This window comes from Mobula birostris, chromosome 21 (genome assembly GCF_030028105.1).
Source record: "Mobula birostris isolate sMobBir1 chromosome 21, sMobBir1.hap1, whole genome shotgun sequence".
NCBI lineage: Eukaryota > Metazoa > Chordata > Chondrichthyes > Myliobatiformes > Myliobatidae > Mobula > Mobula birostris.
The window spans coordinates 49,315,786-49,331,394 of record NC_092390.1 but is presented as its reverse complement, the minus strand read 5'-3'; the positions used below and the strand labels follow the sequence as shown (position 1 = coordinate 49,331,394).

The window sequence follows — 15,609 nt, the reverse complement described above, 5'->3', positions numbered from 1 at the left end:
TGAAGGCCAATGCACTGTATGCCTTCTTAACCACAGAGTCAACCTGCGTTGCAGCTTTGAGTGTCCTATGGACTCGGACCCCAAGATCCGTCTGATCCTCCACACTGCCAAGAGTCTTACCATTAATACTATATTCTGCCATCACATTTGGCCTACCAGAATGAACCACCTCACACTTTTGTGGGTTGAACTCCATCTGCCACTTCTCAACCCAGTTTTGCATCCTATCAATGTCCTGCTGTAACCTCTGAGAGCCCTCCACACTATCCACAACACCCCCAACCTCTGTGTCATCAGCAAATTTACTAACCCATCCCTCCACTTCCTCATCCAGGTCATTAATAAAAATCACAAAGATTAGGGGTTCCAGAAAAGTTCCCTGAGGCACACCACTGGTCACTGACCTCCATGCAGAATATGACCCGTCTACAACCACTCTTTGCCTTCTGTGGGCAATCCAGTTCTGGATCCACAAAGCAATGTCCCCTTGGATCCCATGCCTCCTTACTTTCTCAATAAGCCTTGCATGGGGTACCTTATCAAATGCCTTGCTGAAGTCCATATATACTACGATGATCAGTTGGAAAGTTGGGTGGGGCAATAGCAGATTAAATTTTATCCTATCATTGAGGTATTGTATTGTGAAAAGGTGGTCAAGTGTACAACTTACCTACTAAATGATGGGGCTCCATAGAGTTGATGTGTTCAACTGAAGGACCTTGGGACACAAGTACTTAAATCCCTTGAAAGTAGCAGCATAGGTAGAGAGGGTGATGAAGAAGGCATACTAAATGATGTGACAGAATGTAGGAGCTGGGACATCACAATGTAACTTTAGAAAACATTACTTGAGCCCACTTCAGTTATTGTGTGTAATTCAAGTTGTCAAATTGTAGGAAGGGTATGATTGCACTTATGTGAATGGAGAAGAGCATTACACAATTATAAAAGTTTTCTGTTGCTTTGTTTTTACTTTTCAGAGATAGCAACAAACCAATTAATATATTGACGGGGATTGACTATTGGTTGGATAATCTAATGTGCAATGTTCCAGAGCTTGTCATGTGCTTTCATGTTAATGGAATTGTACAGGTAAAACATTTTTCTTAATGGTATAATAGTCTTTACTTTTAGTCCAGTTACCATTTTTTGTATTTAAAATGATCAACTTCAGAAAGCAATGAACATTTTCATCAAATTCAGGAAAGATAAAGGTCCAGAAATTCCAGTAAATACTCTAAATATCTTTCTATCACAAATGACTTTTGTGGTCTCAGACTTTCGAAATTAACTGCAGTACTATAATGCAGATTCCAACTTTATTTCCATCACTACTAGTTGATTAACTTTTCGTTAACTTTTCCTTAACAGGGAAATTAGTCCAAACACATCTAATTTTTTTTGTTGCATTTGAACTCAGTCTTTGTCCTTGTCACTGATCTTCCTCACGGCCCCACTTCATTATTTGCCTACTTTCCATTGTAAACTTAGCAGAGGAAAGGCTAAAGAGGGTTGCTTATCTGTTGGTATGCAAGGCTTGCACTGATGAGAGACATCTTGGGCCACGTGTACAGAATTGCCCCAGCAGCTATTCATTATGTCTTGGGGGTACATGGGAATCTCTAGGCTAATATTTTCTGCTACTTGCTTCTCATTACTGCTGATGATTCCAAACTGCTAACTGGTGATGGTCATATTTGTTAATTATGCTCTAATTTATTTAAATTGATAACCAGTTTAAATGTAATTTTAATTAAACAATTTTAAATTTTCTTTCAGGTGATATTATATTCTTTTCCAATTCCAGTTTAATTAGTTTTACTCTTTTTTTTTCCATAGCGTTATGAAATGATTAAGACAGAAGACATTCCCAATTTGGATAATTCTAGCTTTTCCACAAAAGTGGTTAAGGATATCGCTCAGAATATCCTATCTTTTCTAAAGGCAAATTGTACTAAAGAAGGGCATACATATTGGCTTTTTAAAGGTGAGCGTTGAGAATTACAATAGAATCCTGGATCTTTTAGGATAATACTAAGCAAACTATACGCTCAGTGATCACTTTATTAGGTACACCTGTACACCTACTTGTAAATGCAAATATCTAATCAGCCAATCGAGTAACACCAACTCAATGCATAAAAGCATGTGGACATGGTCTATAGGTTCAGTTAGTGTTCAGAACAAATATTTGAATAAGGAAGAAGTGTGATCTAAGTGACTTGGACTGTGGAATGCTTGTTAGAGCCTGATAAGGTGGTTTGAGTATCTCAGAAACTGCTGATCTCCTGGGATTTTCATGCACAACAGTCTAGAGATTACAGAGAAAGATGCGAAAAAAAAACATCCAGTGAGCAGCAGTTCTTTGAGGGAGAGAAAAACACTTTGTTAATGAGAGGTTGGAGGAGAATGGCCGGACTGACTCGAGTTGACAGGAAGGCAACAAGAACACAAATAACCACAAGTTACAAATGGTGTGCAGAAGAGCATCTCTGAACACATACCAAATTGGTGGGCTACAGCAGCGGATGACCATGAATGTGTACTGTATTGGGTACAGGAGGTATCTGATAAAGTGACTACTGAGTGTATGTTTTTGTTTTTTCAATCATACATTATTTTATTAAGTGTACTTTCAGCAACATTGTAGATTTTCAGTTGCTTTTTATATGCATTAAATCAAACAATTGTTCTAACTTTCTGTATTTACATATCTATTCCCTATTTTAATTTGAAAACACAGTTGTTTCTGTTCCATCACACTTAACTCAAGTGGGTTGCCTTCTCACTCACCACCTGGAATAAAAGTATAATAAATCTGTCTAAAATTATTATACCTTTGTTGAAGTAGTGGGTAAGAAGGCAAAGTTCTACTGCATCTTCTTTTAACTGGTTTTATAAAAATATTTTAATATCGATGACTTAATCCACTCTTTTCCCCTTTGCCTTATATTTGTATCTTTTGTATGGAGAGGACAACTTCCAACTTCTATTTGGCTATCTTTGATTTGTTTTAAAAGTTTAATGTTTAATGTATAATGTCATTTATTTTAGGGTAGATCTCAATTTACAAAACTTTTCCCTTTTTAAAAATAAATTCCTTAATGCTGACTCTGGAGAGAAATATAATCAGTATTTGCAGACAATAGGAACCATGAATAAATAAGTAGCAATCTTTAACCTACTTCCATTGTGTCCTATAATGACATTGTAGGAGCCAATATTCCACTTTGTGATGAATGACATTTGAAATTTCAGGTGCAGTTACAGTATATCTGCAAAATTGCAATCCATGTTGCCAGCTGTACTGTTACCACAGTTGACTTGAGCAAATCATAGACACTTGACTACTGCATTCCACCTCGCGTGAACCTAACTATGGCATTGTAGGCCACTTTTTAAATTGACTGTAAAAACAGATATAGACTCAAAGGTTCACTTACTATCAAAGTATTGTCAAAAGGCAGGTAGCCAGTGCTCACCTTCCACATTCATCTCGATGTTTCAATCTCCCTCGTTGCTTTAATTGGCGAAATGGAATCGAGCATCGGCTCACTCCCCATTCCACAGCCTGCCTGCCATGAGGTTTGCGCACGCTGCCTCTGCCTCCCAAAATCTTCTTGGAGATTGCAGAGTACTGGAACACCAAAACAGTCTCCAAATAGCAAATCACAGGCTCCAACAATTCCAGAATCACACCCAAGACAAAAAAAATGTAAAAGACATAAAAGAAGTGAAATATGTTTTCATGATCTATCCAGAAGATGTCAACTGAAAGTGTTGTACACAAGTGCCATCTTGACCAGAAGTTTCCTGTAGGGAAATCTTTTGGGTCCACATTCATCTCAATGTATTATATTGTTCTATATGGTTCAAGACAGCCTAAGATCTCCTTGCTATTTTCCTTGTAGGCAATGCTGAGTTTGACTTGTTTTAAGCATCTCTTAATCCACTACTCAGGCAACATAGAAACAAAGACTTGCAGATGCTGGAATCTAGAGCAACAAACAATCTGTTGGAGGAACTTAATGAATTGAGCAACATTTGAGTGGGTTGGGGAGGAATTGGCGATGTTTTGGGTCAATATCTTGCATCCGGATCCAGGGTTTTGACTGGAAATGTCAGCAGTTCCTTTCTCCTCAGATGCTGCTTAGGCCATTGACTTCTGCCAGCAAATTAATACTCAGAAATCCTTGGGGTTTAAGTGAATATTCAAATTCCAATCTTCCAGAGATGTGATTTAAGAAAAAAAAAATCATGATCATACTGTACCTCCTAGGTCAGGTTTTTTTCCCTTCTCCCTTCAGACAGTAATTGTGTGAGCAATAACTTGATCAATAAGGTTCCACAGAGTTAACAATGCCTCTGGTTATCTGCTTAACATTGGACATCTAGTTGACAACATTTTTTATTCCCTGACACCACTTTGTTCTTGTAATCCAAGGACTAAAGTGCTGTTGCTTAATTCAAGGCTTGCAACCTGTAGCACATAATGAGGTATGTAATTTCAGTTTCAGGCAGCAGTGACAATTCAAATCTAGGAAGATCCAAGATAACCAGAGACTACATCAATTTCTCTCAGGATAATGTAAAGCTTGCAGAAATGAATAGCTTGTAAAAAGGCTTTTAGAAGTATTTTGCTACATGGAAGTATTAGGCCTATTCAGAGGTGACAATTTCAACATGGAATACACTGGATAAGCTCACACAATGGAATATACCTTAATTCAGTGTAAAGAGTTTTATTAGATAAAAAGAAGAGCTCTCTACTTGTCCACCAGTGACATTTCTAAATGTCATTCATCACCTACACAGGAAGAACTCTTGCAAACAATATTGCAGACTCTGGACTCGGATATATTAGCACCACCTCCAGCTTGCTGCCCCTACTGCCACTTGGGTTTGCAAAGCTCATCATTACCGTATAAAGCTACAAGCTAGAAGCAGGAGCTTAACTTGCCTTGTTATCTGTTCTGAAATTCAAAAACATTATAACTGATCTTACTAAAACCTGACTGAAATTTGCTTCCTTGTGCTAATTTTTTATCTCATTGTGTATCAAGAACGTATCTACCTCTGCTTTAAAAAAATTTTTCTGTTGAGGAAAATTTTTAAATGTTTAAGAAAAAATGAAGTCACTTTCATTGGTCTTGCATGAGGCTGTGTTCCTTGAATTATTATGTGTAATTTTTATTATCTTAATACAAGATGTGCTCAATATTTTATTTTTTGTCACTTTTAGCAAGTGGGAGTGATATTGTAAAACTCTATGATCTGACAACACTTTGTGAAGAAACAACTGAAGACAAATATCAAAATCCTTTCACAATGCCTGTGGCAGTTTTGCTATACAAGTAAGTTTCCATTTCCTTCTAACTATCTGAGGCTTAACTAAAAGGACCTTAATGGTTTGGGTCGTTGAAGACAGCAATTTGCCTTAAAGTTTCTATGCTAGTTGTCATTGTGTCACTTCCAATCTTTTATTCTGCATGTGATAATTATTAACTCTGGTTGCTTGCTATGTTTAGCATTTATCTTTTCACCCAATTTTGACCTTTATAGTGACAGTGGTTTGCTTGTATTGAATGGCTTTCTTTCCTTTTTACATTTGCTTTAGAAAATTCTCTTAATAATATGTACTGTATTGATCCTGAGTTGATCTTCTGTTGTATCATGACATACATTTTGCCTTAATAATTTTAAGCTGATTGATGAAAAGATATTGAGTAGGCAGCCAAGTATCCCCATAAATCTTTTGCAATACTACTACTACGTTGACTCAGGCCTAGGGGGCCGACGTTGTGCACGATGATGGACTCTCCACTTCTCCCTCTCCCTCATCAGTGTGTTCAGTTCATCTACATTAGCCGCGCCGCTGTCTTCTAGGAGTGTGTTGACCATAGTCTTGAGAGGGCGCCCAGGGTTCATCCTCCCGTGCTTGGGCTCCCATATGATGACTAGGCTGGCAGCTAGCTCGGGCTGGCGTAGACAGTGCCTCGCTAGTTGCAGTCTTCTCACCTCTATTTTAGTGGTGAGCGTCAGTAGGTCGTTGCAGAGCTCGACGTTCGTCATGTGCTGTTGCTAGCACATGTCAAGAGCCATCTGGAGCATTCGTGTATAGCAACCATCTAGAGACTTTCGCATAGTCTTGGTGAGTGTCCACATCTCGCATCTGTACGTGAGAATGGACTCTATGTCTGCTATGAAAATCCTCTTTTTAAGCCCTCTGGTCAGGTTCAACTTCCAGATTTCCTTCATATCGTTCATAGCCCTCCACACCAGCACCTTCCGTATCTTTGTGTCCTCAGAACTCATCATTCTTGACCCAAGGTACTTGTAGTCAAAGACTTTCTTAATGGTATCATTCTTAAAGGTCTTGAGAGTACCTTCGCCGCAGTTAAACGCCATGTACTCTGTCTTTTTAGCGTTTAGGTTAAGTCCAACTTTATTGCACTCAATTTCCACTTTTGTCAGTAGCTGCTGTACTTCCTCCATCTGGTCAGAGAGCAGGACTATGTCATCTGCAAAATCTAGATCTGTGAGCGTAACTGGTCTAACCCTTTTGGTTCGTCCTGGTTTTATGGTAAAACCAAGCTTGCCATGATCTTTGGTAGCTTGACGCAGAGCGTAATCAAGGACGATTATAAAGATGTAGGGTGCCAGAGTGTCTCCTTGCCGAACACCAGCTAGGAGCTCGAACACTGCTGTTTCTCCGTCTGGTGATACAACTTTCGCCATGGTTTTGGTATAGCTGGACTCTGTTGCTCTCAGTAGATGGTCTGGCACTCCGTAAGCTTTCAGGATCTTCAGCATTTTACCTCGGTGAATGGAGTCAAAAGCTTTGCGAAATCGATGTAAGTAAGCACAGCTGGTAGGTTGTTCTTCTTGACTTCCTCGATCCTACGGAGAGCAAGTATTTGCATTACTGTTGTGCGCTTCTGCCGAAAACCATTCTGATTGAATCTTAGCTTTGGATTAATGGCAGTGCGAATCCTGTTCAAGATCATCCGATTGTATAACTTTGCTAAGGTGCAGGTCAAGCTGATACCGTGGTAGTTATCTGTCTTCGTGAGGGATCCAGACTTGGGGTCTGGAATAATGTTTGAGAGTGACCACTGTTCTGGTTTGTCGCCTTATTACATATGCCGTATTACATATGTCCAGCAAGATGTCGTCCAGGTTGCAGTTCTTCAGGACGTCTGGTGGTATCCCATCTGGTCCAGCACTCCTGCCCTGTTTGAGTGCATATTTGGCCACCTTCAGTTCCTCAGTGGTGAATGGGCCGTCATCGATGTTGACTTGCGTTAGTATTGTGGGTATGTCCTCTTTGATCGTTGGAGGGCTTCCCAGCAGGTTCTTAAAGTGGGTAAACCATGTCTGGACATGGTCTTCTGCTGTTTTACCACTTATTTGACCTGATGGGGACATCTTCCATCTACTGATCTCATTGACTAGCCGCCATGCTTCTCTATGCTGCATGTCTTCATTAGCAGCCTCTATCTCTCTAATCCTCTCAGCTAGTTCCTCTTCCTTCAGTCAGTCGTAATTGGCGAAGAGATTCTTCTTTGCTGTCTTGAACTTGTCTCTTAGCTCTTCTGTTTCGCTCCTTCTAAGTTCGGCACGACAAGCATTGACCATGCTTCTTGCTGCGACGACATCAGGATGTTTTGAGATCCAGCTCTTCTTGATTCGCTTCACAGTAGGCAAACTCTTTGTTGCATCTGTGTGTGCGTCTATGTGCCGTTGATAGCCGTCGGTGGCAGTCTCTTCCTCCCCCCTTTCCGTTGGGCCGAAGTGATTTCTTACCTCCACTGTGTACTGGGCTTGAAGAATAGGTTGTGAGGAGAATGCCTTCCAGTCTACCTTCTCCTTGGGACCTGTGGCTTTGGGTTGCCGCAGGCTCAGTCTCACTTGCATTGACACTACTCTGTGGTCGGAACTGACCGAGTTGAAGGTGCTGTAGGCTTCTGTGTTGATCACACAAATACGCCATTTTGTTCTTATGAGGATGTAATCAAGCTGTTTCCTGTAGATGGAGGCTCTGTTTTCGTATGTCCACAGTTTACCAGCTGGCTTTTTGAATTGTGTGTTGGTGGCAATGAGACTGTGTTCCTGGATGAAATCAACTAGATATTGTCCATTTCTGTTGGTAAAGTCTTGGTATGAGTATGGAACATCTTCCAGTCTGACCTGGGCATTAAAATCCCCGAGCACAGCCAAGAAGTATGTGCCGGTATTGAAGTGACAGCTTCGTGAAGTTTACTGTAGAAGGCCTCCACCTCCTCCTCTTCGCTGCAGTTGTGCAGGGAGTAACAGATAATGATAGAGGTTGCCGGGTTTCCGTCGAATTCCGCAGTAAGGATTCTGTCACTGACTGAGACGATGCCCCTCAGTGCCTTCTTTGCCTTGCGGTTCAACATCAGCCCTACTCCACCTTGTGCTGATGTTGTCGGCTCTCTCCATGCAGATGAGGTGCCTTCCCTCTACCTTTGTGAACCTTATCTCTTTGTCAGGGTGTACATGACAGTGTTCTTGGATCCCCAGGATGAAGATCTCATAGCTGCTTGCCTGTGATACCAACTCTGTGCATAGAGGCAAGAGGCGCATGGTGTTTACGTTGAAGGTTGAGATGATCGTTTTTACCTTACAACGCAAAAGAGGCGCAGTTCGCTAGGCCTCCCTGTCAGACTCAACCCTCCCCGTGGAGTTTGAGGTTGCATCTTCACACTGCCTCTCTCGGCCAGAGTCTGGGCTTTCTGCAGAGTTCCTGAGCACTCCCGGCTCTAGAAGTATAGGGTTTGTTGACTTGTCTGTCATAATGCCTAACAAGGCTTGAAACGAAAGACTGTGTGGCACGCTACTCCTCACACAGACAGTAGGTGGCCGTTGACTCACAAAGAGTTCATCCGCCCTTTGACAGGTTTTATTTTTAGTCCTGCTGGGTGCCTACACACCCTCCTCTCTGGTTAACAGAAGTGCACCAGGGGGTGTGCCAGTTGAGTCGCCGACAACCCAACCCAAGACAGGTAGTTCTAGGCTACGTGGTACCAGTAGCAAGGCAAGGCCCTGACCTGACACAGAAATAATGCAATACCAGTGCATTAATCTCCTTTGCAGGTTGGTATGTTTTCACATTGCATTGTAATTATTTTATTATAATCAGTTTCTTAGTTTTCATAAACTTCCATTTAAACTTAATTATGTAACTTAGATATTTGAGTCTATGTGTTTAAATCTTTAAACCCAGCTAAATGTTGAATGACTGTTCTGCATTTCATCATAGAAAATTTAATTATAGCCAATTACACACTTGATCTCACGATGAAAATTCTCTTTATGACTTTCGACAGCAATTCTATTAAATATCTTTAATTTTGATGATAAGTATGCATTTTTGTGTTTTGTTGTGGTTTTTACTTCTGAAAGTCTAGACAGCAATCTAGCTGAGATAATTTAAATTATGGATGGACATAATTGTCATTCTAATTTCAATATTGTTTGCAAAAGCCTACCTGAAAATGTCAGTAAAATAAAAATGGACAAATTGAAGATGAATGAGTGGTTTGTATTTGCATGTACAGTGCCTATGAGAAGTATTCACCCCCTTGGAAGTTTTCATGTTTTATTGCTTTACAACATTTAAATTACAGTGAATTTGGCTTTTTTGAAACCGATCAACAGAAAGACTCTTTCTTGTCAAAGTGAAAACAGATTTCTACAAAGTGATCTAAATTAATTACATAATTAAACACAAAATAATTGATCGCATAAGTATTCACCACCTTAATATGACACAACAAATCATCATTGGTGGAAGCCAATTAGTTTTAGGAGTTATATGAATGAGTTAAATGGAGATCACCATGTGCAGTCAAAGTGATTCAATTGATTGTAGTAAAAATACATCTATATCTGAAAGGTCCAGCTGCTGGTGAGTCAGTATCCTGGCAAAATCTACACTATGAAGACAAAAGAATACTTCAAGCAACTCTGCGAAAAAGTTATTGAAAAGCACAAGTCCCGTTGCTACTTAACACCTTTAATTGGATCTTGCAGAGAAGAGAAACTCCACCTTCCTGGAGAAAAGCGATTATTTCAGTTATTCCTAAAGAGGGTAAAGATAAACTAGAATGTGACAATTATCGGCCAATTAGTGTTCTTAATTTAGATTACAAACTATTTACATCTATATTAGCGCGCAGATTGGAAAAGCTCTTACTTGGCCTAATCCACTTAGACCAGACTGGATTTATTCAACAAAGACAAACACAGGACAACATAAGGAGAACTCTACACATATTAGAACAGGTTAATAAGAACGAGACAGAGACAACGGTAGTAGGATTAGACGCTGAGAAAGCTTTTGATTCGGTTAGTTGGGCATTCCTATACAGAGTGTTAGGAAGATTCGGCTTTCAAGAAAAGTTTATCAAAGTAATTCAGACTCTATATGACAGCCCTACAGCTCGAATTAAGATAAATGGGGACCTCTCTGACTCCTTTATTTTAGAGAAAGGCACTAGACAGGGATGCCCAATTTCTCCTCTCCTTTTCGCGCTATATATTGAACCGCTTGCCCAACTAATAAGACAGAGCGAAATCCTAAGAGGTATCAGGGTGGCAGGGATTGAACAGAAAGTGGCATTATTCGCAGATGATGTTTTAGTCTATCTGAGAGAACGAGAAAAATCATTTACAGGATTGTTTACGCTGTTGGATGACTTTGGGAAAATATAAGGTTATAAAATAAATGTAAAGAAAACACAGGTTATGTCCCTAAATTATACACCATCCAAAAAATTGCAGGATACATATGATCTTAAGTGGGAAGCTAAATCATTAAAGTATTTAGGAATAACTCTGCCGAAGGATCTTTCAACACTGTCACAGGTAAATTATGGGCCATTAATCCCAGGGATAAAAGCAGGTATGCATAGATGGAATCTTATCCCCTTTTTAAGTTTAAATTCAAGGATAAATACTATAAAAATGAATATTCTTCCTCGGTTACTGTATCTTTTCCGTACTTTACCTGTGGAGGTGGATGATAATCAATTCAGGGAATGGGACAAATGGATTTCCCGCTTCATTTGGCAAGGAAAGAAACCTAGAATTCGATATAACACCTTACAGTTAGGGAAGGAAGGAGGAGGTATGGTTCTTCCTTGCCTGAGAAATTATTTTTATGCCTCACAGATAACCCCTCTGTTATATTGGTGTAATAGGGAATATAAGGCTAGATGGAAGGAAATAGAATTTGGATTGGTTGACAGTTTTCCTCTACAGGCCTCAATAGCTGACAAAGGATTGATGGCCCAATTGGAAAAATTTAAAAACAGTTGGATAAATCTTACATTAAAAGTATGGCAGAAGGTGGTTAATTCATGTGGAATTAATAACATGTTAAAACTCTTCAGATGGTGTGCATATGATACCGAATTCCTTCCCAACAGAGGAGATAAAAGATTTGAACTATGGATAAAGAAAGGTCTTACAATCTACCTCTCATTTATACATAAAAGAGTATTACAAAGTTTCCAAATTCTGCAGGACAAACATGGCCTAGAACACAATGACTTTTTTAGGTACCTTCAAGTACGAAATTATGTTAACCAGAGTTGCAGATATACAGACCTATCAACAGTAGAATTAGAATTTTTCAACATTCTTAATTCGGCTTGCGGTTCAATGCCTAGTAAATCAGTTTCTCGATTATATAATGCACTCTCCCATGCTAAAAATGTAAACACATTGTATATTAAAGAGAAGTGGGAGAAAGAAGCGGGGTTGGTCCTTTCAGAGGAGGCTTGAGGGAAAATATACAGCTTTCAGTGGTCTTCAACTAATTCTTTGACTTGGAGAGAACATTGTTGGAAAAATATTATAAGATACTTCAAGACCCCATATCAGGAAAAATATAAAGATACAAACGTGACGTGTTGGAGAAGGTGTGGCTCCAAGGAGGCAAATCATTTCCATATTTTCTGGAATTGTCCTAAATTAAGTCTATATTGGGAAGGTATTCATAGAACATTAGTTAAGATACTTAGGACCCAGATACCTCTGAACTTTGAGACACTCTATTTGGGGCATGTATTGTTTCTTGAACAGAGGAAGATATAAAGTTGCTGCAGGCCCGTTTAGCGGTAAGTAAGAAATCAATCACTAGAAAGTGGCTAAATCCAAAACCACCTACATTAGAAGATTGGCACGAAATTATCTTGGAAATATTTAAAATGGAAAAGTTGACTTACTCCCTGAGAATTCAAAAAGAAAAATTTTATCAAATCTGGAATAAATGGATTGAATATATAACCCCAATGCGAGCAGACTTTAGATGACTCTCCTAATGATTTATACTGCTCTGCTCATCAAATCAGTAATATTGCTAACGTAAGCACCCCTAGTCTAAATATTTACTGTTTTTGTTTTTTGGAAAATAGAGAATTAATGCAAGTAAAGGAAAAGATTTGGGTAAGGGATTAAAAAATGATTAAAATTAAGTAAATAAGTACATAGGGATTGGATAATTATGTTTGGGGGCAGGAGCAAGCATGAACAAGTTAGGATATAAACACCTACAGTGGTTGTTACATAGGCTTACATACAATATTTTGGACCAGAAGATATGTTCCAGAAGAGATATATGGAAACTATTACTAATCCACTATTATTACTATTTTTCTTAATAATTAATACCATTACTTAACCTAATAGATTAGAATTTCCACTGTACATGATTATCTATTTAAGTGTCTAATTTCTTTTTATATCATCTCAATGTGTACTTAAGAATGTATAAATAATTATAGTTTTATACATATTAAAAAAATGGAAAAGGTTATACATGTGAAAAAAGTACATGATACTTGTGAATTCCTTATCCAAATAAAAATAAAATTTAATAAAAAAAAAGAGAAGCACAAGTCAGGAGATGGATGCAAGAAAATTTCCAAGTCAGTGAATATCCTCTGGAGTACAGTTAAGTCAATCATCGAGAAATGGAAAGAATATGGTCTGTAAATCTGCCTAGAGCAGGCCGTCCTCAAAAACTGAATGACTGCAAGAAGGGACCAAGTGATGGGGGCCACCAAGAGATCTATATCTGGAGGAGTTATAAGCTTCAGTGGTTGAGATGGGAGAGACTGCGTACAACTGTTGCCCAAGTGCTTCACCAGTCACAGCTTTATGGGAGAGTAGCAAAGAGAAAGCCACTATTGGAGAAAAAAAACTCATATGAAAAATTAGCTAGAATTTGCCAGAAGGCATGTAGGAGACTCTGAAGTCAGCTGGAAAAAGATTCCATGGTCTGATGAAACCAAAATTGAGCCTTTTGGCCATCAGAATAAACACTATATTTGACATAAGCCAAACACCACACATCATCAAAAACACGCCATCCCTATCGTGAAGCATGGTGGTGGCTGCGTCATGTTTTGGGGATGCTTCACTGCAGCAGGCTCTGGAAGGCTTGTGAAGGTGAGGGTAAAATGAATGCGACAAAATACAGGAAATTCCTGGAGGAACACTGATGTAGTCTGCAAGAAAACTGCAACTTGGGAGAAGATCTGTTTTCCAGACAGATAACCCCAAGTATAAAGCCAAAGCTACACAGGAATGCCTTAAAAGCAGCAAGTCCTGGAGTGGCCGAATCAGAGTCCAGACCTCGATCCAACTGAGAATTTGTGGCTAGACTTGAAAAGGATTGTTCACTCACAATCCCCATGCAGTCTGACAGAACTTGAGCAGTTTTGTAAAGAAGAATGGGGAAAAATTGCAGCATCCAGATATGCAAAGCTGATTGAGAACTATCCACACAGACTCAAGGTGCATCTACTAAATGATGACTTGAATGAGGTGAATACTTGTGCAATCAATCATTTTGTGTATTTTATTTGTAATTAATTTAGATCACTTTGACACAAAAGAGTATTTTTCAGTTGATCAGTGTGAATAAAAGCCAAACTAAATCCACTGTTTCAATGTTGTAAAACGAATAAATTATGAAAATTTTCAAGGGGGTGTATACTTTTTACAGGCACTGTATATATTATATTACATATAGCATGTAATATAAATTTGTGTGTATGTATATTTACACTTTCTGTATAATTTGTATATCTACACTTTCTGAGGAGATTGAGCTGTACAAGGCTCCCTGCCCCCACTCTAAAGGAGCACCATCAAGAGTGACCTGCCTGTCTGCATTATTGTGTGGTACAGAAGCTCCAAGGCATTAGGCCGTGAAAACCTACTGAGGACAATTTAAAAACCACTGAGGATCACTGGGTCTCCCTTCCATCCCCTCTTCCTTCCCCCCCCCCCCATTTGTGATATTTACCAGGGAAGTTGCATATAAAGGGTCCCTTTGTTACCATTGTTGAAGATCCCTACCACCCATCCCATAATCTCTTTGACCCACTATCGTCAGGAAGGAGATACAGAAGCAGCAAGGCTAGAACTATCAGATCTGGTAACAGCTTCTTCTCGCAGACTTTGAGACTAATGAATACCCTGCTACCATCAAGGTCTTGTCACCAGGACAGCAAGCTGTTTACTATTTACCTGTCCTGTATTTACTGGATGCATTTTGGATTATATTTTATCTTATTTATAGTTAATATTTTGCTCTACATGCTGTGCGTGATGCATGTTGTGTGGGTGCTCTATGGTCTGGAGGAATGTTGTTTCATTTGGTTGCATATGTGTATGATATAATGGCAGTTAAGTTGATCTTGAAAATGGCTTTGGTAATTGAATAAGATAGTTTATTGTTTAAATAGATGGTTCATAGGAGAACAGGTGGTGTGAGATAACAAATGATATTGCTGTGATAACAAGAAATGAAATGGAGATGAGCAGTGTCAGAATAGAGCTCTTGAGATTGTGGACCACATCTTCCCAACACTTCCTTCCAAAGAAACTTTGCTGCTTCTAAGTTGTAGGTCTATTTCTGCAATATGTTATCCATCTACCACCCTTCCACAGTAAAATGAAAGAAATGTAAAAGAATAAGCATTAAGGTCAGTCATAATATCCAATATATTACACACAGTACAGAACTGTGAAACTTGCTCTTTGTTGAATAGCTGTTCAGCTTTGCAAATGCACATTAACCAAGACTTTGCATGAACATGTGTTACGGTTTACAGGGTTGCTAGCAACATGATGATGAAGAAAGTTCAGAACAGAAAACATTACGGGATCATAAGGATGCTCTTGTTAAATTGCATTAAATTACTGGACAAAGAAAAGCATCCCCAGGTATATTTTTTCGTTTGTTGGTCTTTGTAGACTCTGAAATTATTTTTAAAATTCTGCCATCAAAGTAATTAGTACACTGACCTATTTTTAAACATTTATGCTGCTTTAAACTGAAGCCATAAATGCCTGTGTGCAAAAATACTCATTAAGCCACATCTCAGGTTTGTGCATGTTGTCTTCCATTGTTTAATTGCTTATTGTAAATGAGGTTAGTAGAGCAGGAAATCCCGGCATTGCTGGTAATTGAATAACAGAATCATGTACATGGCAGGTGAGTCAAAGGATAAGGGTTTGCTGGCTGTCAGAGCTGCTGAGGGACAGATTAGGCACTTAATAGCACAAAGT

At 39.0% G+C, this 15,609-nt stretch overlaps 1 protein-coding gene across 3 annotated transcripts in view; it reads left to right on the top strand.

The window, feature by feature from the left end:
• edrf1 (erythroid differentiation regulatory factor 1) overlaps positions 1-15,609 on the top strand; it is a 73,517-nt gene that overhangs the window by 28,515 nt on the left and 29,393 nt on the right. For all 3 annotated transcript variants that reach the window (XM_072239419.1, XM_072239421.1, XM_072239422.1), the window contains 4 exons: positions 981-1,092; positions 1,840-1,987; positions 5,243-5,354; positions 15,153-15,264. In XM_072239419.1, the coding sequence (XP_072095520.1) occupies positions 981-1,092; positions 1,840-1,987; positions 5,243-5,354; positions 15,153-15,264 (484 nt within the window). The remainder of the gene's footprint in view (positions 1-980; positions 1,093-1,839; positions 1,988-5,242; positions 5,355-15,152; positions 15,265-15,609) is intronic.